General features: G+C 39.9%; 1 protein-coding gene across 2 annotated transcripts in view; it reads right to left on the minus strand.

Annotated features, from left to right (window-relative positions):
- Positions 1 to 3,950: 3,950 nt before the first annotated feature.
- Positions 3,951 to 26,970, minus strand: part of ap1m3 (adaptor related protein complex 1 subunit mu 3) — a 34,909-nt gene continuing 11,889 nt past the window's right edge. Inside the window, exons 5-13 of one of the 2 annotated variants that reach the window (XR_015089033.1) lie at positions 16,549 to 16,696; positions 12,658 to 12,784; positions 9,834 to 9,976; positions 8,579 to 8,650; positions 8,212 to 8,370; positions 7,282 to 7,407; positions 7,115 to 7,190; positions 4,863 to 5,083; positions 3,951 to 4,783 (exon numbers count right to left, since the gene is read on the minus strand). Coding sequence is in view for 1 of the 2 variants with exons in the window: in XM_086047726.1 (XP_085903852.1) it covers positions 5,061 to 5,083; positions 7,115 to 7,190; positions 7,282 to 7,407; positions 8,212 to 8,370; positions 8,579 to 8,650; positions 9,834 to 9,976; positions 12,658 to 12,784; positions 16,549 to 16,696 (874 nt within the window). In the remaining variant the exon portion in view is untranslated. Of the gene's footprint in view, positions 5,084 to 7,114; positions 7,191 to 7,281; positions 7,408 to 8,211; positions 8,371 to 8,578; positions 8,651 to 9,833; positions 9,977 to 12,657; positions 12,785 to 16,548; positions 16,697 to 26,970 lie in introns of both variants that reach the window. The other variant, XM_086047726.1, reaches the window with a different exon arrangement.

Consider the following 26,970-nt stretch of genomic DNA (forward strand, 5'->3'; position numbering starts at 1 on the left):
CTGTTAGACTTTATACAGGTAGAAGTGGCCGTAATGGGGCGTTTGGGCCTTTATGCGCCATTGTGGGATGGAATTTAAGTGTTTTCCCGGCCAATCCTCATGGCATGCCTCATTTGAATCAAAATCAATGTGGTCAAAGGGGTTGTATGCCCAAGGACGCCGTGCTGGAAATTGCGGCAACAGAAATAGACTTGCTGGCGTCTGTGCATGACGTTGGCAGGTAAAGTGCAAGATCTGCGGATGATGGATTTGGCTGCGCATATAATGTGGGCAGTGTGGGACTACATTACAACCCCGATCGTGCGTCTGTGGGTGACCCCCTCCAATGGAGATGTGGATGATATTAAAATTCTTGTAAGATGATAATTATTATAATTCATTCAATAAATTTATTTCTACAATGATTCAGAGAGTGGTCGACTGGTTAGCATGTCCGCCTCACAGTCCAGAGGTCGTAGGTTCGATCCCGGCTCCGGCCTCCCTGTGTGGAGTTTGCATGTTCTCCCCGTGCCTGTGTGGGTTTTCTCCGGGTACTCCGGTTTCCTCCCACATTCCAAAAACATGCATGCTAAGCTGATTGGACTGTCTAAATTGCCCCTAGGTGTGATTGTGAGTGCGGATGTTTGTTTGTCTCTGTGCGCCCTGCGATTGGCTGGCAACCAATTCAGGGTGTCCCCCGCCTACTGCGAGAAAACAGCTGGGATAGGCTCCAGCGCGCCCCGCGACCCTTGTGAGGATAAGCGGTATCGATAATGGATGGATGGATGATTCAGAGAGGTTGTGCTGCGCTGGTGTCATTCACGAATGAAAGTCACCATTGACATCTGACGCCTACAAAATAATTGATATCTCCGCCGCTGTAGCAGATAAAAACACAATTCCAAAAGAATTTGAGAGCTTAGATGGTGCTTTCACACACGCCTGTGCTTATTATTATTACTACTATTACTATTATTTACTATTTCAATTGAAGAAGTTAAAATAAAGCGTCAGTGCAAGAGAAGCACTTTTTTTTAATGTAAAAAATCGAGTGGTAATTATCATCCTCTATTCTGTTGCAAAGATGTTGCTATCGTCATTGTCTACAAACATATGTCTTAAGCATACATCATGTTCGACTGGGTCCACAAGTCCGCAAGCGCCTCGTCTTTTTCACTGGCATCACTCATTTCAGAGCTCCTGCGATCGTCTGTTTTGGCATTAATGTCCGTAAAAATTCCGGGACATCCTCCGCCGTCTCACGACACCGTCAGGTGTATATTCTTATGCATTGGCTAGGAGACCAAGTATTGGATTAAAAAAAGAAAAAGACGTATCCAATCTTCCGGCTTTAAAGGTAGAAAGACGCAACAGCGCTCCTGGCTCTAGTGGTAGAAACACGGTTACATGCTCCCAGCATTAATGGGTTAAGACCCCAATATGAAACCCTAATCGTAAAAGCCACATTTGAAACCCTAACCTATTTTAAAGCACATTTTAAAGTACTCAACCTCAACCCTAGCTGGAAATGCTAAGTCTATCCATCCATCCATTATCGATACCGCTTATCCTCACAAGGGTCGCGGGGCGTGCTGGAGCCTATCCCAGCAGTCTTCGGGCAGTAGGCGGGGGACACCATGAATTGGTTGCCAGCCAATCGCAGGGCACACAGAGACAAACATCCGCACTCACAATCACACCTAGGGGCAATTTAGAGAGTCCAATCAACTTACCATGCATGTTTTTGGAATGTGGGAGGAAACCGGAGTACCCGGAGAAAACCCACGCAGGCACGGGGAGAACATGCAAGCTCCACACAGGGAGGCCGGGGTTGGGATTGAACCCACGACCTCTGAACTGTGAGGCGGACATGCTAACCAGTCGTACACCGTGCCGCCCAAATTTTAATATGTATGGTATAATACATATGTAAATGAAAAATAAAAAACTGCATTTAGCACACAATACAAAAGAAAACAACTACAATAAAAACTAAAATCATGTTAATTTACACATAGCACTTCTACAGTACGAAAACAAACTTGCAATCTTGTGCATTTGGAAATAAATTTTTTACAAATGTATACAAATCTTTAAATACAGGTCTGTGGTTTTGCTAGTTTTTAGGTCAGCAGAGAAGGTTTTGAAGGCCCTCATTGCATGCCATGCCAGAGCGTCCCTATAGTTGTTTGATATTTTTCAAGCCGACATGACATGGTTACACGAATGAATAGAATTTGTGAACCTACCATGCATGTTTTTTTTAAATGTGGGAGGAAACTGGAGTACCTGGAGAAAACCCACGCAGGCACAGGGAGAACATGCAAACTCCACACAGGGACGCCGGGGCCGGGATCGAACCCACGACCTCTGAAGTGTGAGGCGGACGTGCTAACCAGTCGACCACCGTGCTAAGCCTAGTTTAAACAAATATTTTGAAACCATAACCCTAGTTTAAAATACTACTGTGAAACCCCAACCTTAATTTAAAACCCTAACCCTATCTGCGGTTGGGGCAGATGGGTGTTTGCCCAAGTTGATGCCCCTTCCTCATGCCTGTAAATCCACAAACGGGGTGCTGTGCTATACGTTGATGCCGCCCTCATCCGAGTGGGAATGGTTCTCATAAAGACATTAACATCATATAAATTATTATAATCAATTAATTTGCTACAGCTCTGGTATTGGATCTCATTAGATTGTGCAGGTGTTCTGGGTGTGGTTGGTTGAGTGCTCGCCAAAAGCCTTTGAAGGCATCCCTCACAATTCAGCACAATGCAGTTTTAGTTTTTGTGAGTGAAGCCTTTATCAGTTCGTGCATATGCTGCTGCGACACAAAAGGAGGCATACAGTGCGCTATTGTTATGGTGAGGACAAAAAAAAAATAAAAATGGAGGTACAGTGCACAAGGCGGTGGCCTGCAAGGGCTGGCACAGGTTAGCACCAAGCTCTTTGTTGCACACATACACACACACGCACGCGCGCGCTCACATAGGTTAGAAGTGGGGCTCAATCTTTTTTTATTGGCCCAAGGCAAACAAAGATGTGAACGGACAAAACCAACACAATCCACCTTTGCCTGACCTACACAGGCAGCATTGGGTCAGCTCCCTCGAAGTGAGGTGAATGGACGGCTGTTTGTCTCTGTATGTTCCCTGTGACTGACTAGCGACCAGTCCAAGCCGGTGTAGTCTGTCTTTTCGCCCAAAGCGACCAATCACTGCTCAGATTCAGAAAACAGGTCAGCCGTGATTGGTCGTTGTGAGCAGTTGTGATGTCATTTTCAGTTGACAGAAGACAAAATGGCCGCCCCCGGGGATGGCTAAAAACGAATGCATTTTGCTGCGAAACTTATATTCCACAAACGCAAACTTATCTACAATGCCGTGTTTCAACTAGTCGGCCTGCTGGGAACATATTCTTGAAAAAAATATGTTTGGATTGACTTCCGCCTTAAGTTGAGATAAAAATATATAATGAAAGAATACAGTCAAACATTTCTATACATTTATTTGGTGTGTCTCTGATGTGTATACTGTACTTCACAACAAAAAGTCACTATTTGGGGGCCGTGTCTGAATTTTTTTTTTTTTTTTTGGTATTAGTGGCACACTTTACAAGTAGTGTTTGCCATGCAAGGTGGATAGTACTCAGATATAAAGCAAAGCAGAAAGGTGTTGCTTCATATTTTCTCTGGTAACAATCAAATCAGGCAGGTTTGATTTTTCACAGCTAATAGTTTAGTGCGGCCACCTTGGAATTTGCTGGTGATATTGAAAAAACTGTCAGCACTTACTGTACCAAAAACTACAGAGTGCTGAGGGACTACTGACTATTAAAACAAGTCTATTAAATAATTTTTTTGTGAACTTGTTGACCAGATAGTTCAGCGATTGCTACTGACCTTTATTTTTGATGATTTATGTAGTTGGATGAAACCTGGGAAATATTTTCAAACATTCTCCTCAATATTTTTGATTGTACAAAAACTTTTATTTTCAAATGTCATTGCTTGATATGCCAGTCAGCGGATGATAAATGATTAACAACCAATAACAAATACAGTATAAGTTTGGAAGCAAACCCTCAAACATGCTTCGACTGACTGGTTTAGAGTTTTGCATTAAACAGGTTCAGATTCAATAATAAAATCATTCAGTAGCTAAGCAAACTGTGAGAGGTTCAATGTGACAATGTGACCAACACTGTACTCCAAACTCTGAGGGGGAAAAAGTAAAGCCAAGACAAACGCATAAAGATACTCAAGTAATCCCTTTAGTCTGTTAACTTCCCTTCAAATATTGCACAAGGAACTAGTGTGTTATCATAAACAACACGTGTAACGATAATAGCATTTTTGCATCCAATTCACTCTTTCAGATTGTTCAAAGCTGCAAGTGGATTTTGAGCACAAGAACAAGCTTACAGGCTCTGCGGGGCCGTCAGTGGTGTAATATTACCCTGCCACAGTCTCAGGCAATAGTGTCACTTATTAATCATTGACTTGCCGGCTGGGATTAGGTTCACTTGACTGAGGATTGTGTTCACAGTGCTAGGGATGATGATACATCAACAATTTATTTAAGGCAATCAACATAGATTACAGGGGTACTGACAAAATATACTGCCTTCGAGAATAATATAGATTTACTGTATGTAATAAAAAAAAAAAAAAAAAGTATTTTAATAACTAAAACATGCTCAAAGTTTCCATGATGATGAAATAAATAATGCAAATATTTACCAATGTGTTTATCCACTGGCTGGCATTGATCTATTGCTGTTACTCATCAAAATTGCTGAGCTGAAAAGAGGAAAAGGGTACAATATAATGGAAATTCATGTTTTTTTTTTTGTATACCATGGTGTTGTTGAGAACTAACCTTCAAATGAATTCACAAAAATGGAAAATCCTTAAATATGTGACTACATTGGAAGTGGACGTGTGGTGTTAAAGATAAATGCGTTTTTGCACCAAATGAGGCAGGATTTATGTCCCCCACACACAGTAAGAAGCTGAGATACATAAGGACAGGCGGGGAAGACACAGAGAGCCATTCATCCAGCAACATCTTCGCCCTTTAGTTTGTCCGGAGCTGGTAATCTGCCAAGAGATGTAACAGCAAAGCATTAACACATCGCTTTTGTCCCCGTCATCACTCCTGCACATGCCATCATTGGCAACATCACATCCTTAAACAAGATTTACACTCATACTCGCTGTAGTGTTGGCTCACTAAATCTAATACTCAGTAATTACTCTCCTTAGGCAAAGGTGAAAAGTCATTGGTGACAATGGCAATTCGAAAAAATGAATAATGTAATGTAAATCATATGTGCCTAAATGTACAGTGTATGTGTTGTGAAATTGTATCTATGTTATGTGCATTCAACTCGAGTCTGATTATGGTTTTCAGAGATTAAATCCAACGGTGCCTCTAATTTTGCCAACTTGAACTCCAAAAAACTTACATTCAAATAAAGTTGTTGTTTTTTTTTAATCAAATATTGTGTTCAGTGGACTTTCATGGATACCATCTCCCACAATATATCTTAGGTTTTAAATAGTACAAATAATAATATTAAAATCACTAAGCACCATTCTGGCCATTTTTCAATGTCAAGTTTAAAATCGTTTCTTGCAAATGACAGATTCGGGCTGGGCGATAATTCAATATTAATATGTATCACAATAGTCACGTGATCGATAACAATAAAATATGCAATCAATAAAATAATTGATAGGGAAAAAAATCAGGAGGCAAACGCAGACCGCTGCATTCTACGACGTTAGTTTTGTGCCACAATTACAAGCACATAAGAGGCAATTTGAAACACAAAAATGTGTTCTGAAAAAAAAAAAAAAAGGTTTTTGGGAACCTTTTCCGCCGAACCAGCAAAGAAGTGTGTGCACAAACTTGTGAATAAAAGTGTGTTCATTTCAATCAAATAAATGACCAGTCGTCTCAGTGCAATATTATATCGTGCCTACTGCCTACTAACATGATCAAGCATCTTCAGATGGCTACGTGGTGTAGAAGCAAAGGACATGCTAGCTCCGGTGGTAGCCAGCTGTGACCCTCAGCATCGCACTTCACAGCAAATAAAACAATAATTGTCCTATGAGAATAATGAATGAGCCTTCTAAAAAGATAAAATAGTCCTAAGACGATTGCTCAACTGTAATGAATGTACTCCAAGATATGAAGATCTGATATGAAAAACGTATGTCGTGATTCGCCCAGCCACACTATATTTATTAATCTTAAATCAGACCAGTTAAGATGACTTTTTCATAGTTACCGGTATGTTTGACCTCTTATTAAAGGTTAAATACTATATTCAAAAAAAAAAAAAAAATCTGCCTTTTCTTCTATGGGTCACTATTTTGAGTAGCAAAAAATATATACCAAAAAAAAAAAAAATCAATAATCATCGATATTGATTGATATGAACAATTTATATAGTGATATACTTTTCAGCCATATCGCCCTGCCCTATGCCTGATCAAGATAATTTGAATCAGGAGTGTTGGAGGAGGCAGACATCTAAATTAGAAAAAAATTATGTTTTTACTCCATGTGGTCTCGATTTTAAAAAGGTGAGGTTAGGCTTATTTTGATTTTAATGGGGTTGCCGCATTACGTACATTCCATTCCATTTTTAAAAAATGACAAAATTGGACCTAATTTGAATCAGGTGTGTTGGGGAGGGAGACATCTAAAACAGGCTGGATAGGGGCTATCGAGGACCGGAGTTGGGCACCCCTGCTCTAAAGAATTAACTAAATTCGCCTTTTTCTTTGGAATTTTATGGCTTTTTTTTTCAACAACAAAATGCAAAAGGACCAGCTTCAAAACGCAATGTTATAAGCACAGGAATGCGAAGAGATGAAAGGAAAAATACAATCATGTTGTCAGATGTTGCTTGAAGTATCTCACATTTGATGTAAATCGCCTCGTTACACTGCTATCATTAAAGTTGAAGGAATTTTGTAATTTTTAGGCCTATTTTCCAGCACTGGGAGTTCATTGTGGCTGCACTCACACAGACGGAATGATGCATGCAGCAAAGCGACGATTGAGGAATGATGTGTGCCAAACTGACGTCACTCAACTTGACTGTGTGTTCTTACCTCCACTTTGTGTGATGTAGCGCACCCAAGGCAAGGCCTGGTAACCACTCTTTTCTATAATCTTTAGGTAACGCACCTGAATAGCACAAAAAAAAAAAAAACACACCTAAATGTGAACTGCAGTGAAATAAAGGTACAAGACATTCTTCACTAGCGTAGACTCACACCTGAATGCCAGACACAGTAAAGTAGGGTATCTCAAAATTAACAATGATTGGTCTTTTGGCGTCCAACTCATCACTTTCCACACTGGGTAGCCCAAAGTGTGCCCGCATCAGGTACTCCTTGCCACCCTTCATGCACATGGACAGAAAAGAAAGGAAGTTCTTAATACATCTGGTTACCGATTATTACACAACACTGTGTCCGCAGAACTGTGCATTCTGTACCATCAGTGATGATGATGTCAATTAGTGCAGGTGCAACATCATTGGACATCTTAAGATCAGGAAAGATTCAATCACCTTTGGCAAACAATATGTCTGAATCACCTTAAACATGTCAAAACTGAATAATCATAACACTGGTTAATGCTACTGAAAATGGAAAAAAAAGTTGTTTTTTTTAAAGTTGCATTACTTTAAGTGAAATTTGTGTAGATGTTCACTAAGCATAAAATGATCACTGTACAGCATAAAGACTTCCCTAGAATATCCCTAACATTTTAAAGGGTGTTAAGTTTTGAACTTCATGGCAGCTTATCCACGTGTGGAAATTGATGCACATGCTTCAGGAATCGTGCATCATGAATCCTGGCAGTGTCATCTTGAAACCGTGCCATCAGGGAAGAAAAAGAAACCTGCTCATTCAGTATATTCAGGTATCTGACCTCATTTTCTGGGCACCAAATAAACTGGATCAAATGGTGCAAGCCAAACACAACCGCACAGTCTTGTACAGTAGGGACGAGTGAGTTCAATGTGTTGGCTTCATCAAAACAAGTAAATAGAAAATGGAACAAAGCATACAAATTGTGATTGTGTGTGTGTGTGTATCTAAAGGTAACACACTTTTTTTACCCTTTACAATCCAAACCCAGCATCTACATGCATACAATGCATTTTCAAGAAGGAAAGATTAGGATGGTCCGCACTAACAGGGAAAGATTTGATGTTCCATTGCACGACATTCTTCTCGGGCACCCACTTGGCGCTGCCTGTGCTGGTCTTGAACTTTGGTGAGTCGGCATCGCTGGGCACTGGCACCAAAATGGACACATTGTTGGCAGTTGACCGGCTCTTAAACTGACTACGAGCCTGCAATGATAAACAGCCGGTCAGCCCAAATACCATTAAAGGCCTTTTCAGCAAAGCATACACAAAAAAAAAAAGATCAAAACCCCTAATCACATACTATCACATTGGTATTTTTTTAAACAAGCCCTGTGTCATGAATACCCACAAGGTTCCAAAAGGAAGGACTCTAGGTAAGTGGACAGAAACCTAATGCATCATTGGTCATTACCTTAACCTTGATCTCAACCCTGCTATGGGAGAACTTTTCTATCACGCTCTCGATCCATATGAGTGGCTTCACCTGCCAGAGGAATAAAAAGAGTAGACAAGGTAAGAGCGCAGACCTCAATCAACAGCATCGCAACAACACACATTGTCAATGGGAAATAATGTTAAAACGGAAAAAAAAGGAAGGGAGGGAAAGAAAGAGGGACAGGAAAAAAAACACACATTATGCAGCATATCATCGCTGTCCTGTGAAAAACACATGCCCAACTTTGTATATATATATATATATATATATATATATATATATATATATATATATATATAAATCACATTACATTAATTTGACATCTGGAACCCGGAAACACTATTCACGTAAAAAGAAGAAAAATGAAAACAACTTTTTTCCTAAGTTTTTAATCATGCGGCATATATAAAGGTGCGGCTATTCTGTGGATATTTCTTCCACCGCTAGGGGCGCTCTAACCAGAATTACAATACAATACAATACAGTTGCCATTATGTGACTGCAAGTGGAGGAGTTCAACAGCCGAGGGTACTATGAACTAGGTTATGAATAAGGTGGTATGCGGAGGTTAACAAACTGGAGTGGCAGCGGACAGTGAAATCAAAATAAGTACCGGTACTTTATTTTCTCATGGATCTGTTTCGTTTTGTTGCTGCTGTGTTAAAAGGCACTGTTAGGAAAGAATCTGTTCAGGTACATACATGTACGTTTACAGTTCATAATCATTCTGTAAATGCAGTAAATATCTAATTTTTCAACATGGATAGGTGCGGCTTACAAATATTTTTTTTTCATTATATTTTTCAAAAATAGAGTGGGTGCGGCTTATAGTCCGGAAAATACGGTACATATCTTCTTCCAATTTTGCCATTTTTTACAAATTTATTGGGATGTCTGTAATGTGGAAACTCTTAACGTAAAAATAACCCTAAGCCACTTTTCAAAATCTAGACATCACATTTTCAGAACTGAATTTTTATCATATTAAATTAATTTGTGAATATATTTATGTGAAAATAAAGCAATTCCATCATCATTTGGCTGAGACTTATTCTGGTTTCAATCATTTTGGGTCACCCTGTACACATATGCATATAAAACTGTCATGCATAGATGGCATAAATCATTTTATGCTCATTGCATCCGAGTAGAGCAAAAAGGTCTATGTAATACATTTTTCAAACGGTCCGCAGTTGTTGTGTGTATGTTTATTTGCACGAGTCCTGCTCACCATTGTGTTGAGCCGGTAGGACATGAGCTCGCTCTCGCCATCAGGGGGAATGAATGAAATGGTGCGGTCATTCTGGAAACGTGACAGACGGACACACTGATGGAACTTTACATCCTCTAGCTCCACGGTTTTACTCTTGTCTCCTGAGATACACAAAAAGCAAATGACACACACAACAGAGAAACAGTGAGAGACTTGAACTCATTCGAAACAAGGTCAAGGCAATCAAGACATTATTTAGCACTCTTATCTCACTCTCCCTTGCATGCATGCACGCACACACGCACGCACACACACCCACACCAAACGTACATACACACACACACGCACCCACACACACTAAACGTTTGCCTCTGCCTTAACTAACATCACCTTACATGTATTCAGGCAAGCATTTAATGACGATGATTTCATTTATTTAATGAAGCTACTAAGACGAAGTGGTATGCACACACCATCATGATACATTGTGCTACCATCTGCCTTTGTTTTTCATCAACTGCATCATTACTGTGTTTAGCTGTCAAGCACAGCGGGAATGTGCCTTCAAAAACCGATAAAGTGCATATATCTGAAACTTGGACTGCCATACACAATATATACTTAACAATATGCAAATGGTGATTTTCATTAATACAGTATTCCAAAAGTATGTGAATATACATGTATGTATGAGATAGCAGCTGCTAGTGTGACCAATTTCTATCACCGTGCTCTGAGTGCCATAACAATAAGTCCATCTCTGCCATGTCAATGTAAGCCGCCAGCCAGCCAAAGGCATTGGTTTCATTAGTGTATGAATACGTGTGTATTTATGCTCACTCATTTTTTTCCCCATCGAGTCATCTCAAAATCAACCCAAACATGTTCGTTACCTGAGCCCTGAGCAGTTGTGATGTCATTTTCAGTCAACATTAGTGACAAAATGGCCGCCCCCTGAGATGGCTAAAAAGGGGTTGATTTTGCTGCTTAACTCATATTCCACAAACGCAATATTAATCAGAATGCATTGTTTCAACTAGTGGGCCTGCTGGGAACATATTCTTGAAAAAAATGTGTTTGGGTTGATTTTTCGCTTTAATGCAAATCAGGGGAACCCTTTTGAATCGATTCTCTCTTTCTGGGTTCTATTCAATCCGTCCGTCAGTAAATCACAAAGGCATTGAGCATTCTGGCAAAGGTAAGAAGTAAAGGTCATTTGAGACATGTTCTGTCACTGCTAGGACCTGAGGGGCAATAACAAGAGGCAGGTCTGTGCATGTGTGCACAAGCTAGGGGAGAGCAGAAGATGTGACAGTGTCCCTTGTGGTTCTGCTTGGTAACTCCTCTCACCTGGTCGCATGATTTTAATACACACACACACACACACCCACACACACACACGCACACGCATCAAACACATCCAAATAACCAGGAAAAAAAGAACACCCAAAACAAATTACAGTGCCTTCTAAGGATATTTGAATGTTATAGTTTGGGGTTAAGGCGGATTTGCTGACCAGTCAGCCACCGTGGCGCCCCAAACCAAAATATAATAAAGTAAAATAATAAATAGAGAGAGAGAGAGAGAGAGAGAGAGAGAGAGAGAGAGAGAGAGAGAGAGAGAGAGAGAGAGAGAGAGAGAGAGAGAGAGAGTGCATACACCAGTCGTTTAATGTTGTAATATTCCCAGTCACCACTAGTTAGCAGACATGGCTTTGTTGCGCTTACACCTGGTCTTATACAGCCCTATACCCAACCCCAGTGAGCCTAATCACGTGTTTTGTGGATTTGGAATGATATGCAGGACAAACATAGAACCTCCATGATATTAAAAGTTTGACTGAGCTGTACAAAAAAAAAGGCCCAAAATGAGGTGGTTGTATCTTCAGTTGTTTTGTGTTGTCTTTCCATGGTAATTGAGAGCCCTTTGCACTGGAATGAAAAATTCACAGGGTATGGTTATTTTGTTGTGTGCTTCAAAGCCTTTGTTGTTAGATTAGGATGCTGGGACTTGTATACATGCATTTAGAAATGCATTATGAAAAATTAAATATGTTAAGAGCATGTTTTGCACATATGCACACATTTTCATCCATATTTAAAATGGTGTTTCTGTGATACATTTGATTAGGAAGTGTGTGGTCGCCTAGTACCACTGAAATAAATGGTGGCCCCCTCCAGCATTTACAAGGTTTACAAGTTATACATTTTATGTAAAATGTTGTAACGTTAAGATCTGCCTGAATGGTAGCTAAAAAAAGTGCCTTGTGTGAGTAATGTTCCAATTACCAAAGCACTAATTTGACTCATGTGTACTCTAAGTGCAAGTACTGTATTGAAGGATAGTAGAATGAAATGACTCAGCTTGCTGTCATTGTAAACCTTATCCAGAAGGGGGCAGTGTTAAATTATGTAAATTGTGAATAGGCTCTGTAAAACCCCTCACATGGAAAACACAAATTTGCATTAAAATGCTGCTCGTTTTATCGTCAGTGTTTCTGTTTCTGATCATTTTTCCAATATCTCTATCCATCTATCTATCTATCTATCTATACACACATACACGCAGACATTAATTAATTAGGGCTGTTTCCAGGGTGGGTAAAACACCTAGGGTAAGAATGGGGAGGATTGCAGAAGTACGCCAGAGTACTTTAAGTAATGACAAAGTCCAGCGGCATTTACACAACCTCTCCTGGGCTTATCAGATGTAGCTCAAGCAATAACAAAAAGCGAAGACAAACTACTGAGGATTCTGGATTCCGTGAGAACTACTGACCTAATACATCGCTCTACATATACATGTGCCTGACGATACTGACACTTATGGGCTGTTACTTACTGCCTGTGATTTCAAACAGCACTTTGTCATTGAGCCCCAGTCTGAGTTCAGGCATCCCTGAAAGGATCACTTTAAGCTTAATGCTGCCCACTATTTCACTTCGCAGGACACCGCCAGTGGCATTCACCTGTAAAGACAGATAAGGAATTCCACAATAGTAAAAATTGTTTAAAAATTCATTCACACAGTGACAACAGAATATGCCAACTTTTTATCACACATAAAAAGGGAGAAAGACAAGATATGTTTGTTAAAACTACCAAATAGAATAAGCATTTTAATGACGTTTACATATGGCACCTCATCCATTTTACTCTGACTGATGAACTGGAGAAAACTGACCAGTACATTCAAAAACAATATATCTGAGGAGAGTCGATTTCTTTTGTTGCTGAAGTGACAAATTCAAATTAAGGGAATAGATGATATATTCAGATCCCATCATCTAGTCTGATAATGTCAAATCATTATCACACCATAATTCATTTGACATTTCACAAAAGATTATAATAGTTCTCTGAAAATGTTAAATGACTAAAGGCTATTTAATTCAGCTTGGTTGATTAATTGCTGGGGATCGCAGTAAAGGTTGTGTGGGCAATGCCGGGACAAACTATTTGCCATTTTGATGAAACATATGGCTAAAAGTTCAAACATTTATTTTGGAATTTACACATCATGTCAGGATATCGCACGAGTGAGCTGCCAGTGCATCTTGGCTAACCTGGATTGTGTAAAAAAGTCTGAAGCAATGTGTGTTTTTCTGTTTCTTTTTTCCTTTCCAGGGCTTTTTGTAACATTGTTATGTAACCGTGAAGTAAGCAGACCATCCAAGTACTTTTTTTTTTTAGCATTAACCGAATGTTTCAGTGCCCTAACAGTTCGAAATGGTCATTGGCCATGTGTTCAAATGAGCATAAGTGTTGCTTCTGCACTTAAGCACTGTACTTAGCGCTATCATGGTTTTAGCTGGTCAGGTTTTTACGCACGTTTTTGATCCATTGCTGTTTGATATACAAGTTATGGCCAAAAACATTGACAGTACAGTACGTCTGTTCGATAATGCACCACCTCTCACAGGAAATTATAGCAGTTACAAATGCTTCAGTATTCATGTTTATTTTTTTATTCACACTGGAACAATACAAACAAAGCAGAGGAAAAAAAGACAAATCCGATCATGCCAAACGGAACTGCCATAATGGACTGGACAAAATTATTGGCACCTCAACTTAATATTTGTTAGCAAATCCTTGGGAAAAATAACAGCAATCAATTGCTTCCATCAAGACGTTTTTTATATCTCTCTGCTGGAATTTTGGCCCAGACGTCTTTTACCAACTGCTCCAGATCTCTCAGTTTGAAGGGTGTCTCCTACCAACTGCTGTTTTTTTTATTATTCTTTTTTTTCTTTTGATTAAGATCTGAACTCATTGCTCACCTTTGACAGAGACCCAGCCTTCTGACACTGGGCCCTGCCCTTCATTGCGTAACAAAATTCTTTGGTAGACTTCAGATTTCACAATGCCAGGTACACAGTCAAGGCAACCAGTAGCAGAAGTAGCAAAGCAACCCCAAATCATCAGCGTATCTCCACAATGTTTGACGGTGGGGTTTTCTTTGAAGGCCTCATTTTATTTTTGGTAAACAGTACAGTGATGTGCTTTATCAAAAAGCTCGGCTCTGGTCCCTTCGGGTTGCAGGACATTCTCCCAGAGGGATTTTGGCTTCTCCAGGTAAGTGCTGGAAAACTTCAGCCTGACTTTTTTATGTCTGTGTCAGCTGTGGGGTCCTACAGGGTCGCACACCACCTTTCATTCAAATTGTGACAGAGAGTGCAAGATTACACAGTTGTACCATGTGTCTGCAGGTGATCTTGAATTTGTTTGGAGGTGGATTGAGGTTTTTCATCCACACCATTTGAACAAAATCCTTCATTGCAATTCTTCATCAAATGTTTCCCTTCGTCCACATCCAGGGAGTTTGTTTGTAGTGCATTGGGCTGCTGACCTCTTTGTGGTGTTGCGCACAGTACACTAAGGAACATTCAGACTACAGATGGAATTGTAGTTTTGAGACTGGCCATGCTATCCACAAGGTTAGTTTTCAATTTCAACAAAAATTGCTCTTCTTTCTTTTCTACGCGCACAGTGTGGTAGACACAGACACACAACACAAAGGTTGAGTCACGTTTAAATTGGCTGCAAGTGTCATTTCTAAATATCCAGTTGTTACTTACCACAGGTGAATTTAATTACAAATTAAAGGAACACGGCATCCTTACAATAAAATAATTTCTTTGATGAATTTGGATGAGGTACAATAAGTGTGTCCACTCCATATTTGGAGTTTTGTGTGGAATGATCATATTTGGCTTTTTGACTCAGCTTTTTTTGTGTCCTTCCAATGTAAACAAAATAAATAAACATTTGTTATTGCTCCAATTTTGTGGAATAAGTGCTGCATTATTTGACAGAAGCACAGGGGTGCCAATGTTATTGACCATGACTGTATAGGGCTCTCAGCCCATTGTATAATCCTTAGTTTGCAGGTTTTACATTGGACTTGCATTTGGCTCGACAGTGACTGGTTTTGCGCATTCCAGGCCCAGGTCTCTTTGCGCCATTTGACAAGAAGCAGTGAGTGATGATGTTCAGCAGCTCATTACCATGCCTAGACTAGTTAGCTGCGGTATAGCTGTCAATTGGTAAAATGTTTTGTGGTCAATGTAATTTTATACTTGTGTGACTGTTAATGTTAAAAAAGAAACTTCTTTCATCATCAAAATGTGTTTTTTAAAGAGTGTTTTAATGGGTTACTACTAGGGATGTAACGATTCACTCAAGCCCTGATTCAATTTACGATTAGATTTTTTTATCGCTACCATACTTGTTTCTGTGTGCTAGTATGGTGCTGTAACCATCCACAAATGCAAGCAGCTCTTGTATGACCATTCGTCGCTTACAGCTAGAAAAACTTTAAGGTACGTATGTACAAAAAAATTATAAAGGCAATTAAGATAAAAGTTCATTTAACTTGCATTAAACTTTGCTGCTTGTTCCAGCATTCCTGACATGTTTATAAATAATAGAATAATTGAAATTGAAGGTGAAAGTGTGGTCTTCATTTTTTTCGCTGGAAATGTTTTGTGCATTTTAAAATGGAACCAAAAGCTACACACTATGCACCAATACTATGCAACTACCTATAAATACGAAAAGAAACACTTGTAAACATATTTAATTTTTCTTGGCATTAATCTTTTTTTTTCATGTAGAAGGAAAATTAATCATGAGTAAAGTTAGGGAAATGCACTGTGCTAACACTTTTATTGGTTTTAGCTGACAAAATAACAGTGTCAGCTATTAAAATTAACTGCAGGTGATCTTAATCATCAAGGTCGTTGTGTTAGTAATCTAATTTTAGCAGCTCTACTGTCAACTAATTTACGCAATGTGCGTAGGTAGTTTGTTTACATTAGTGATATGAATATGACTATGATATGACGGCTATGGTTAATCATGGTGTTGCGAATCGATTCTTTTATTTTTTTTTACATCTATGCATATTTCAAGTATGGTTTAAATCGAGGTTAAATCAATTTTAGATGAATCCTTACATCCCTAGTTACTACTAATTCTTTTTGCCTGTTTAATTTCTGCTTATTGTTTGACAATTAAGAAAGTTAAACTGTTAGTTTTCTAATTTCTGAAGTATAACCAATTTCATTTTGTGGTAAAATTGCTGTTGTGCTACTGCTGATGGTTTCCTGACAATTCTCACATTTCAATTCTTCCATTAAAAAAAGCAAGCTAGACAGTAATTTGACAGGTTTTTTTTCATCCAAAAGGACCTTTTCATAACATTTAATGAAAAAAAAAGTGTCCTTACCAAAAGATTTACTGACTCAATGACATCCATAAAAACCTCATTCTTCCTGTACTTGATGCCCTCGGACCTCCAAGACACAGCATTTGTGACAGTGGCAGGAGGTCGAACAGCCCCAATCTCGAGTTTGTGACCCTGCTGGGTAATGTACCTAAAAGAAACAAAAAAAGACTATGATTCTGGTTTATAATCAGTCAGTGAACTAGCACAGCAATCTGAAGTGTCACAACACTGTAATCTCTTCTTGAAGACCAATGCCATTTCTTTCCACATAACAAACAAGTGAATATGTTAACAAGTTAATATGAAGTGAATAAAACAGCAATTCTATTATATATTTATTCTACTAACATCTATTTTCATTACATGCACTAGTCTATCAAGAAGCCAGCTATAATTTTATGTTAGTATTATTTTGACTCAAACTAATTTGCATTGTATGCAAATTACTAATGGGTGTAATTAAGGTAATTAAATTAAAGTGGGATGGCTAAAAATGGGTGAATTTTGCGGCTTAACTCATATATTCCACAAATGCAATATTAATCAGAATGCTGTGTTTCAACTAGTGGGCCTGCTGGGAACATATTCTTGAAAAAAATATGTTTGGGTTGATTTCGTCTCTGACACGGCTGATTAATATTGCATTTGTGTACCATGAGTTTAGCAGCAAAGTCCACACGTTTTAGTGACCTCAGGGGGCGGCCATTTTGTCATTTGCTGTCAACTGAAAATGACACGGGTGACTTCCTCTTTAAATAAAAATCAAGTGAGATTAAAAAATGTCCAAAAGAGACCAAAAAATAAAGAACTTGTTTCAAAAACATTATTTGGGGCAACCAGGAACCCTGATGCATTTTTAAATTAAGTTAATTTAATTGTATAATTTAACAATGTGTTCGAGTAGGATGCAATTTATTCCTAAAGCCCAAAGCAGATTAGATTGACATGGGCACAGAAAGGCTGAAATCTGATGAAAAAAATAAATAAATAACTAAAAATCCAACATTGACATCCATGTACTGGAAGCAGTGCAAAAGAATGGTACAAAATAATGACTATAGAGCAGGCAGGCCAAAGTCCAAAGTCCAGCCCGGGGGCCAAATGCGGCCAGCGTTCAAATGGCATAAAATTAATAATAAGTAGTGTCGACCACAGTACAAAATACACATGTAAAAAAAGCTATTTTATTTTTGATCACCAGATGGCAGCAGACCTGTGGTTGCCCTCTTGGGTGCTTTCGGAAATAGACTCAGAGAGCACTCTGCCTCTCCGAACACCCCATCTCGAAGTCGTGTTCGGTGAACACCATGCTGCATGACCTTTTGTGTGGCCCTTTCCAGCCAAATTTTTAAATATAGAGTGTAGTGAAGAAAAAGGGGCAGCGCCAAATAATTAAATATTGATGGTGGTCGACTGGTTAGCACGTCCGCCTCACAGTTCAGATGTCGTGGGCTCGATCCTGGCTCCGGTCTCCCTGTGTGGAAGTTTGCATGCTCTCCCCGTGCCTGCGTGGGTTTTCTCCAGGTACTCCAGTTTCCTCCCACATTTCAAAAAACATGCATGGTAGGTTTATTGAACACTCTAAATTGCCCCTAGGTGTGATTGTGAGTGCGAATGTTTGTTTGTCTCTGTGTGCACTGCGACTGGCTGGCAACCAGTTCAGGGTGTACCCCGCCTACTGCGAGAAAACAGCTGGGATAGGCTCCAGAACCCCCGCGACCCTTGCCAGGATAAAGCGGCATAGACAACGGATGGATGGATAGTGAAGAAAAAGAAAGTTGACCGAGAAGGCCGTTGCTTCCAGGACGTGTGGAAATTGTCATATTTTTTCACAGAAATACAAAACAACTGTCTAGTTCGCTGACAGACTGTTGCTTTTTCAATGAATTCAATATCCAGCGTCACTACCAGACCAAACATGCAAACTACGACAGGGTGACTGGTAATAAACGCTTTGAAAAATTAAAGCGACTTGAAGCTGAATGGTCTGCCCCTCACACATTTTCACCTCAGCAAATCTGGCCCTCTTTGCAAAAAGTTTGGACACCTCTGCTATAGAGTGTTCGGAATAAATGAATACAATTTACCATATGAAATTATTATTAGAATTTAGGATGTAAATCAGGTCAACACTTTTGATAGTGATGGCACAGAATGCCTTGCTGGCCGTGATAGCCCATCACTGCATAATTCAGATGAAATGCCTCTAAATCTGCTATTCTATTAAGATTTAACAACACCAACTCACACATTGATGTGTCCCTTTCCAATTCCGTCTCCTCTACTACCACCTCTAGCTCTCCCTCACCATCTGTAACAGCATCATCGACCGGAAGTAGTTGTTCAAAAAACGTGTTACTGTAAGCTTTGCCTACATAGGCGTTTTTCTTGTGTATTGCCACCAACCAAAGTCAAGAAATTCTGAGAGATCAAAGGCATACAGTGAACAAGCCAGTTTGGGGTTGAGGTTTTCTTGCTTTTGTTCCCAAACGTTGCTTTGAAATGCTAATGAAGAGATCTGCAATGGGATTTAGCAGTATACTGACAGATTAACATAACAATTGATGTCATAAACACGCACAAACATACACATACAGATCAACGTTTGTATGCACATCCTACACATAGCTTCATGTATTTACTGTCACCAGATATGATGACGTTATGATGTAAGAGAAATTATGTGGGTTTTTTTCTGAAAAGGTCAGGAACTACAGGTATAGAGTACACTGCAGACACTGGTTGTTTGTGCTGGTATGTTTGCACAACTGAGACCTGAGGTTAACTCTGAGTAAGTTAAACCTGAGCTGATGGAAACTCATGTTCTAGAAAGACCCGCCGTACACGGAGCGATGCAGCCAAATACAACTAAACTGGACAATCGCAAACAAATTAGGAATTACAGTCGGAAACTCATACTCACACACCCAGCTATTGACGCTCGGACACTTACCAACTATGGAAAAACAGTGACTCCTGGTGTTCTTTAAGGTGAAATCAAAAACAAACATATTTTTTTCAAGAATATGTTCTATGCAGGGTAACCAGTTCAAACACAGCATCCTGATTAATATTGCGTTTGTGGAATATGAGTTAAGCAGCAAACTACCTGTTTTTAGCCATCTCCGGGGGTGGCCATTTTATCACTTCTGTCGACGGAATATGACATCACAGATGCTCAGGGCTCAGATGATGACAAATCATAGCTCAGCTTCAGAAAACAGGTGAGCAATGATTGGTCGTTACCTTAGCCCTGTGCAATTTGGATGCCATTTTCAGTCGACATAAGTGACAAAATATCCGCCCCCAGAGATAGCTAAAAACGGGTGGATTAACTCTTACCCCACAAACACAATATTTATCAGACTGTGGGCAGAATGTGGGCCTGCATAGAACATATTATTGAAAAAAATATGTTTGGGTTGACTTCCCCTTTAATGTGAAAAACACCATTTTGAGGCCCCACATACAGTATGCCGGGAGAAAGAACATCAAGGCGTGACCAACAAGGTGTCAATCATTTGCCGTGCACTCTCCAGAACACTAAAGTCACCGGCACATCCTCGCCATCTCGCGCTCATTAGTTAGCTTGAGCATGAGGGGATTTGCTGAATATGTTTGGAATATCTATATACCCCTCAACCCTACCTATGCTAAGGCAACTGGCTGCTTGTTTGACACTAACAACTCAATAACAACTCACTAACTGACAATTAGCTGCCTTTCATTTGCAAAATATAGTTATTATCTATGCAGAGCACCGGAATGTGCATGAGTTTGAGGTGTCCATGAAGATTCTCAGGTCATATTTACTTTTAGCCATCTTTTAAATGCTAGTTTTCACAGGCAAATATAGAGGTGCAAAACTGACGGAAAAATGCAAATTGTTACATTTATTACCCTACTGTGCATACTGTTGTTCAGTAGGTGGACACGGAGGTGCAATACTGTTTCAAACAGCAATATTTATCCTATCGTTCGCCAGGCACCAAGCCCCCCCCAATTCACATTGTTTAGTTGGTAAAGATGGAGACGCCAAACAAAAAAAATAAATTTTATTCCACCCACTTTTTCCCTTGTTTTTTTTTTTGTTTGAATATGATCAGTAAGTAAGCAAAAAAAAAAAATCAAATTTTGCTCTTTTTTACCCTAATCTCAATCATCCAACCCTGGTGGTACAAAACAGAAAAATATATATTTTAAATATGTTTCACTTTTTTTTTTTCTTTCAGGCTTGCAAGGAGGTGCAAAACTGAGAAAAGACAACATGGTTGAATGTATTTTTCCTTTTATTGTTCAGCAATCAGGTGAGTGTGTGTAATACATCAAAAATGATTGTCATTTTTAACCTCACTTCTGTATGTATTATTGGGTAATTTTGGATTACCTTCAAAAGAAATTAAGAACATACAGCATCAAGAAAATTTGGCATGAATTGGGCTTTCTATTTTGCGAAATTGCGAAAGTGTAGCGAAATTTGTAGCATTAAATGATTGGCAATGCAAACATACTATTTGCTATGTGATAAGGAATATAATTTGAACTATTGAGTTTTAGTTTACAAGTGAAAGTGTCTCTTGCGAATTGTCCGTTTTTCTTTTTTATTTGAGAATTAAAAAAAATACAATTGATTCAGGGAGGATGCATATAGTTAGTGAATGACTAATTTTAGATCAAAAGAACAACACATTGCATAGCAATTATTAAATAAAAAATCATGTTTTATAGTATTATACATGCCTGAATGCAGTCATTCTAGCCCACCTGTAGGAACATCTGTCACCCCGTCCCCCATGAAAAATAGTACACTAAAGTACTTCAAGTTGAAGCTTTGGAGGAGGAGGAGCCTTGTAAAAATTTAGGTTACCTACTATACTGTAAAACCCATTATACTAGCAACGTGCAAGATTTCCCCAAAATGATATTCTGTCAAAATTCTGAGTCTGGCTGGATTGGTTTTAAAGTTTCTTTTTTCTGAACAAAAGTTTTTTTGCCAGTAAAAAGAATTATTTCTCTTACCTTGCTGGCAGTTTTGGCTGCCACTATAGCCATCGTCAGAGCAAGGAAGTGTGACAACTCAATCACGTCAGAAGAGCTTTCGATTTACCGGTCGATCTACGGTCCCACTCTCACTTATGGTTACGAGGTGTAGGCCGTATATATAGTACGTTTAGCATTTATTAAATTATTAAACTTAAATCATTGGTTGATTATTTATTATTTCATTATAAATACAATTTAACAACGGGAAAGAATTGAAATAAAAGATTCTTTGGTACTGTACTTTACATGAATTTGTATTTATTCTTATTCATTTATCTCATTACGGTAATTAATAAATAAATATTATTAAAACATTTTTATTAAATAATTGGTTGAATCATTATAAACCAATTATAAACGATGTCCTGGCTTCCGTACAGGCTGCCTGGGTGTGCCCTGTGCCTAGCTAGAGATACACATGGAAGTAAGCTTCTCGATGTCGGATTGGACCTAATTGAGAAGAAGTTATCCAATAGATAGACTGCCTTTTCACCTTAATCCACTCTAAATGTTAGAATAAAAGTGTGGGTAAATGTTAAATCAATGCAATAGTTTGCATAGTTGCATAGTTTGTAGCAACTTTGCTGTCTATTCCTGCAGCAGCGGCGTCACTTTTTCCACAGTATATACTGTATTTTCATGATACACCTGCACATCCAAGGGGGAAAACGTTTTAAAGTATTTTTTTTCTGTGTCTATGCATGCACTTTACGCAAGGTGAAATTATTCAGTTGATTGAACTGATGCTATCAGCTGTTCTGAAGCGAGATAATCAAAGATTTTCCATCTCTGAGTGAATCAACTCAGTTCAGATTAAAATTGGAGTACTCCATAGGTCAAGGCTGAATTTGTCATTCGGCCTACAGGACGTTGAAAATATTATTCAAGTATCTTGTGATGCAACAATATTGTAGAATACTCCACAACTCCAAGCCTGAAGAGACTGCTAGAAATTGCCTGAGCGATGATTGAGGGTGAAAAGTCCATTGTGAATTGACAGTGAAACACGTTGCTGGTACCGTGGGTTAGCTGTGGCGAAAACACAAATTCTTTAGTGGCGCTACATTGCCTCTCTGAGGAAGGGAAAACAGAAACAACCCTGTTAACAGTGAAAGCACAGCATGCTTGAATGGCACAGTCACTGCCTGTGGCTCAGTTCATTTCAGTCCCTGGATAAAGCGCCATTTGTTGTAGCATATAAGTCATTAGTTACACAGTGTGTCACACAATGAAAACAATCAACAGATCCTCTGAAGCTCTAACACATTATTTACTGTTAATTTTCCTCCAAATATCATAGCTAAGTTACACATTTGGATGGCGCCACTTTTTATAGAACCATGACGAAAGCAATTCTTGCCCATCAAGGCAAAACTGGGGGTTTTGATTTGACCTTGCTTAGGCATCATGGTGGCAGTTTTAAAGCAAGTTTCTATGCTAAAAATGTCTGCTAAGACACTAGGGACTTCTGTATAAGTCCGTGAGCGTATATCGCTCAACGGCTGGACTTGTTGTCCTATCGTCCGTTGCCACTGATGGTGGAAGTTCATTGCCAAATGAGATGGCTGTATTTATGGCACTTGTTCCCTATGCTCATTAAACTCAACTCAAGATGCTTATCTTCGTTCTACTGTATATACTATGTACTCTCTATATTTGGTCCTGCACAGCCATGCACACGATTCCACATTCCGCAGCCTGCTTTTCCTTCATGTGTGCAGACTCCAACCGCAAATGGCTGTTGAATATTCAGTTTGAGGACAGACTCGGACAGTTTCATTGGTCCACTGTAACGTGTTCGGTAATTTCATTGGTCAGATGCGACAAGACTATGAGTAAATCTATTGTCGGCATGCAAGCTTGTCAGTAGAAATTCATAAATAAACCGCACCGTACAAACACATGCGAGACCTATGTTAATGCCTTTTGAAAAAGCCCACTATTGTATGAAATACAGTTTAAAAGATTAACAGTAAGAGTAGCAGAGCTGGGCAGCCCGTCCCTGGGCCGGACCGGTCGGACCTTCTGGCCCGGCCGGATGCCCATTTTTGCGGCGGAGGGGTGGGGGGTGACAAATGAAAAAAAATGGCTGGACTAAGTTGATTTTAGTCCGGCCCACTAATCGGCCCTCATGCGTGTGACGTGCTCGCGAGGCGGCCAAAAATCATCTCAGCCTACTCGGTGAAAGGCTTCTTTTTAGGCTTCTTTCTACTCCCGCGTCTGCGCGAGCGACAACTGCTGTTATAGGGATTATGGTATTGCCCCCCTGCCCAATCTTGTAATGGTATGCCCCAGTTGCAGGTGGGGGGCGCGGGTTACGTGATGTGACGATAAGGAAATACAAACACGCTTGAGCACACGTTGCTGTCTCACATGTTGCAGCTCGTTGCTGCTGCTGCAAAGTCCCATCACTCAAAGTAAACAAGCTACTCACCCACGTTCCCCCTTAGCCGCCACCTTCCAGATCGTTTTCGCAATAAAATTAAATGCATCGTCTAGTCATCCCTTTATGGTTGTAGCAGGCACGATATGCATTGTTGTCGCTGTCGTTTTGAAGCGACGCCCCTCGACTCTTTTCAAAACAATTTGTGTCCACGAGTATATTCAGACACTAGCACATCAAGGTGGGGTTAATGCACTTTTTCTTGCGTTCACTACTTCCGGAAATACGCCATAGCAAACCTGCAGTGTATAGTGGTTTGCTGGTATGCTTTTATTTTGAAGGCCGGGAAGGAGGGGAAGTGTGCAAAATAAATAAGTAACTTGACTACGACTTCTGGGACTTCTTCTACGACTCTTCTCTATAATTATTGGAACAAAATAATTATACTATACGACAAATCCAACCACGGGGATCACAATGCAAGGAAGCACGAAGTTGGGTAAATACTACTGGCGCATTTGAAGAGTGTCCACAGCGGGTTCGAATAGTAAATTAGCCAGCTAATGATCCTTAAAAAGCCTCTGCCGTTAGTGTTTCTCTTGCAGCGACGTCAATCACGGACGCTTTTTTTTTGGGGTCTGGGGGCGGAATGGGGCGGGGACCGACAATGTTTATGAATATGGCTGGAGGGTCGCGGCCGGAAGGGTACCGAGGTCAAGGGTGGAGGGTCGCGGCCGGAACGGCAAAAAATGGTCAAGTGCCCAGCTCTGAAGAGTAGTAATCTAGACTGGGAAGCTTTTTGCAACTGACAATGGTTCTTGGGAAGAACAAACAAAAATCTGTTTGTGTACCTTTGTATTTTTCAGCAACTCTTTGGTTCCCAGGATGCATTGTGACACGCACTACTGAACTTCTTCTGTCATAAGGCCATTAATCATTTTTAAGTGTTTTTATGCTACGCATACTTTGTTGAATGTGTGTCTTAATTAACTGTTACATTAAATTGAACTTGTACATTCTTAGAAAGGAAACTGTGACTGTGAATTGTGTGTGAAGCAGGAAAATCACTGATAGTCGCATTAATGCTAAGATATAGTGCTCACGATCTAGTTAGTAGTAGTACGTGTGATTGTGCACATTTTGGTGTATATACATGGCAGTCCTTTGTCTGCATGTTGGCATCATCAGCTTGATTTTCTTCTCTCACGGAGACAAACGGGTGCAAGTGCCACTAATTGATATGTATGATGGAATTACAACTTAAAACTGATCAGGTGTGGTAAGGGAATCATTTTTTTAATGTTGCCCATTTCTGGTCTATAGACAGTACCCTTGCAGGTACAGAGTTGCCTGTAAAGGGTACACCTATGTACCCTAAGGTACAAATATGAGCCAACAAACGTTACAAATTGTAACGGCCCAATATGTAGCCTGTTTAAAGGGTACAATAGGTCTACTCTTGATGGTACTGCCACTGTAACAAGCCATTGGACCGTTAAAAGGTACAATTTCAGTCCTTCTTTTCTGAGACAGAGTGGCGTTAGCGGACTGGGAGATGGTGTCTCAATTCATAAGGTGAAATAATGAGCCTGTTGTCTGCAGGGGCCAGCGGGCCACTTCAGTCCATGTATCTGTTGTTTCCAATAGGGTGTAGAAATAGTTCAGCTCCTGAGCAAAGCAGTCACTGACATTCGTGTGCTGGATGTAAGTAAAGTGATCCCTGATCTTTTAATTGAATGCCATTTGTGCCTTCCTGCCTGGCCAATCATAGAGCTGATATCACTTGCCCAAGAATTACAGTTTTATTTGATCTTTTCGTAATAAATCAACACAGAAGCTTTGTATGCATTTACTATTACCTTTATCAGTGTCAAGTTAATTAAGTGGTCATTGTGGGATTTTCTTTCTTTCGGCCCTGATACACCAAAACGACGTTCACCAACAGTGACAGACGCTTAGCCCCTGTGGCGTCCGGCCGGCTGTCGGCGCGTCACGCTGGCAAAACACACCGCAACGACAGACAGCGACGATGACCATTAAAATACCTTCTGCGCATGCACAAGATCGAATACACTTCCATACCATCGGCGGCGGTAGTCACCATTTCTCATGGTTAGAAAACTCCAACCTGAAAGATGTTGGCCGGGGGCTGATTATAACAACGTAAACAATGCATTCGGCTCTATTCTTCACTCACGATGAACTCCCACATGAAGTAAACCATCATGTTCTTGACACGGTATTGTGAAATACTTACATTGTCAACTCGCTCTTGTACTTGTAAAACGATTAAGGCAGCGGAGGCGTGCTCACTGTTTTTCCGCCTTTGTCACTTCACGTTGGTTCTCCGCGCGCTGATTTGCAAGCTAACAGCCAATCAGAGTGACCAAATGTCACGACTGGCGACGCTGATTCAACATACGTAAACGCCCCCAAGACGCTTACAGGCGGGTTACGTCACTACGACGGTGGCCACTACACCAATCAGATAGCGCTTAAAGACGCAACGACGCTTAACGACCTCCGACGTTGGTTTGAAGGCAACTGAAGGGAACCAACTATTTAGCCTACCGCATGTGTGATGTACTCAAATGTAGACAAGCAGCTCAAACAAAGGCAGGATCCAAATGAGTCCTTTCCCCTCCCCGAGATTTCTAATAAAACATGCACAGGACGTCGCAACAAAGGCAAAAACGACACGCCTGGGAAAACAGCATTCACAAGACAATGAGCACCAAAAGACTGAATAGAATTAGGGGAGCTCAATAGAATCACACAGATGAGACAGAGCTCAGGAGAATGCAACCCAATGAATTGATATTACTGGCTTACACAAAAAAGTAGAGTGTGGTTAACAAAGAACAGGTGAAACCCTTAACAAAGATGGTCATTTAACTAAGAAGTCGATCACACATGAATAAACAACCATCAAGTCTCAACAAGAAAAAGCAATAGAGCAGACATAAGATTTTCTCACATTTACCTTCAGAATGCAT

The sequence above is a fragment of the Filicampus tigris genome, chromosome 12 (genome assembly GCF_054856515.1).
Source record: "Filicampus tigris isolate MCC_2025a chromosome 12, RoL_Ftig_1.0, whole genome shotgun sequence".
In the NCBI taxonomy this organism is placed as follows: domain Eukaryota; kingdom Metazoa; phylum Chordata; class Actinopteri; order Syngnathiformes; family Syngnathidae; genus Filicampus; species Filicampus tigris.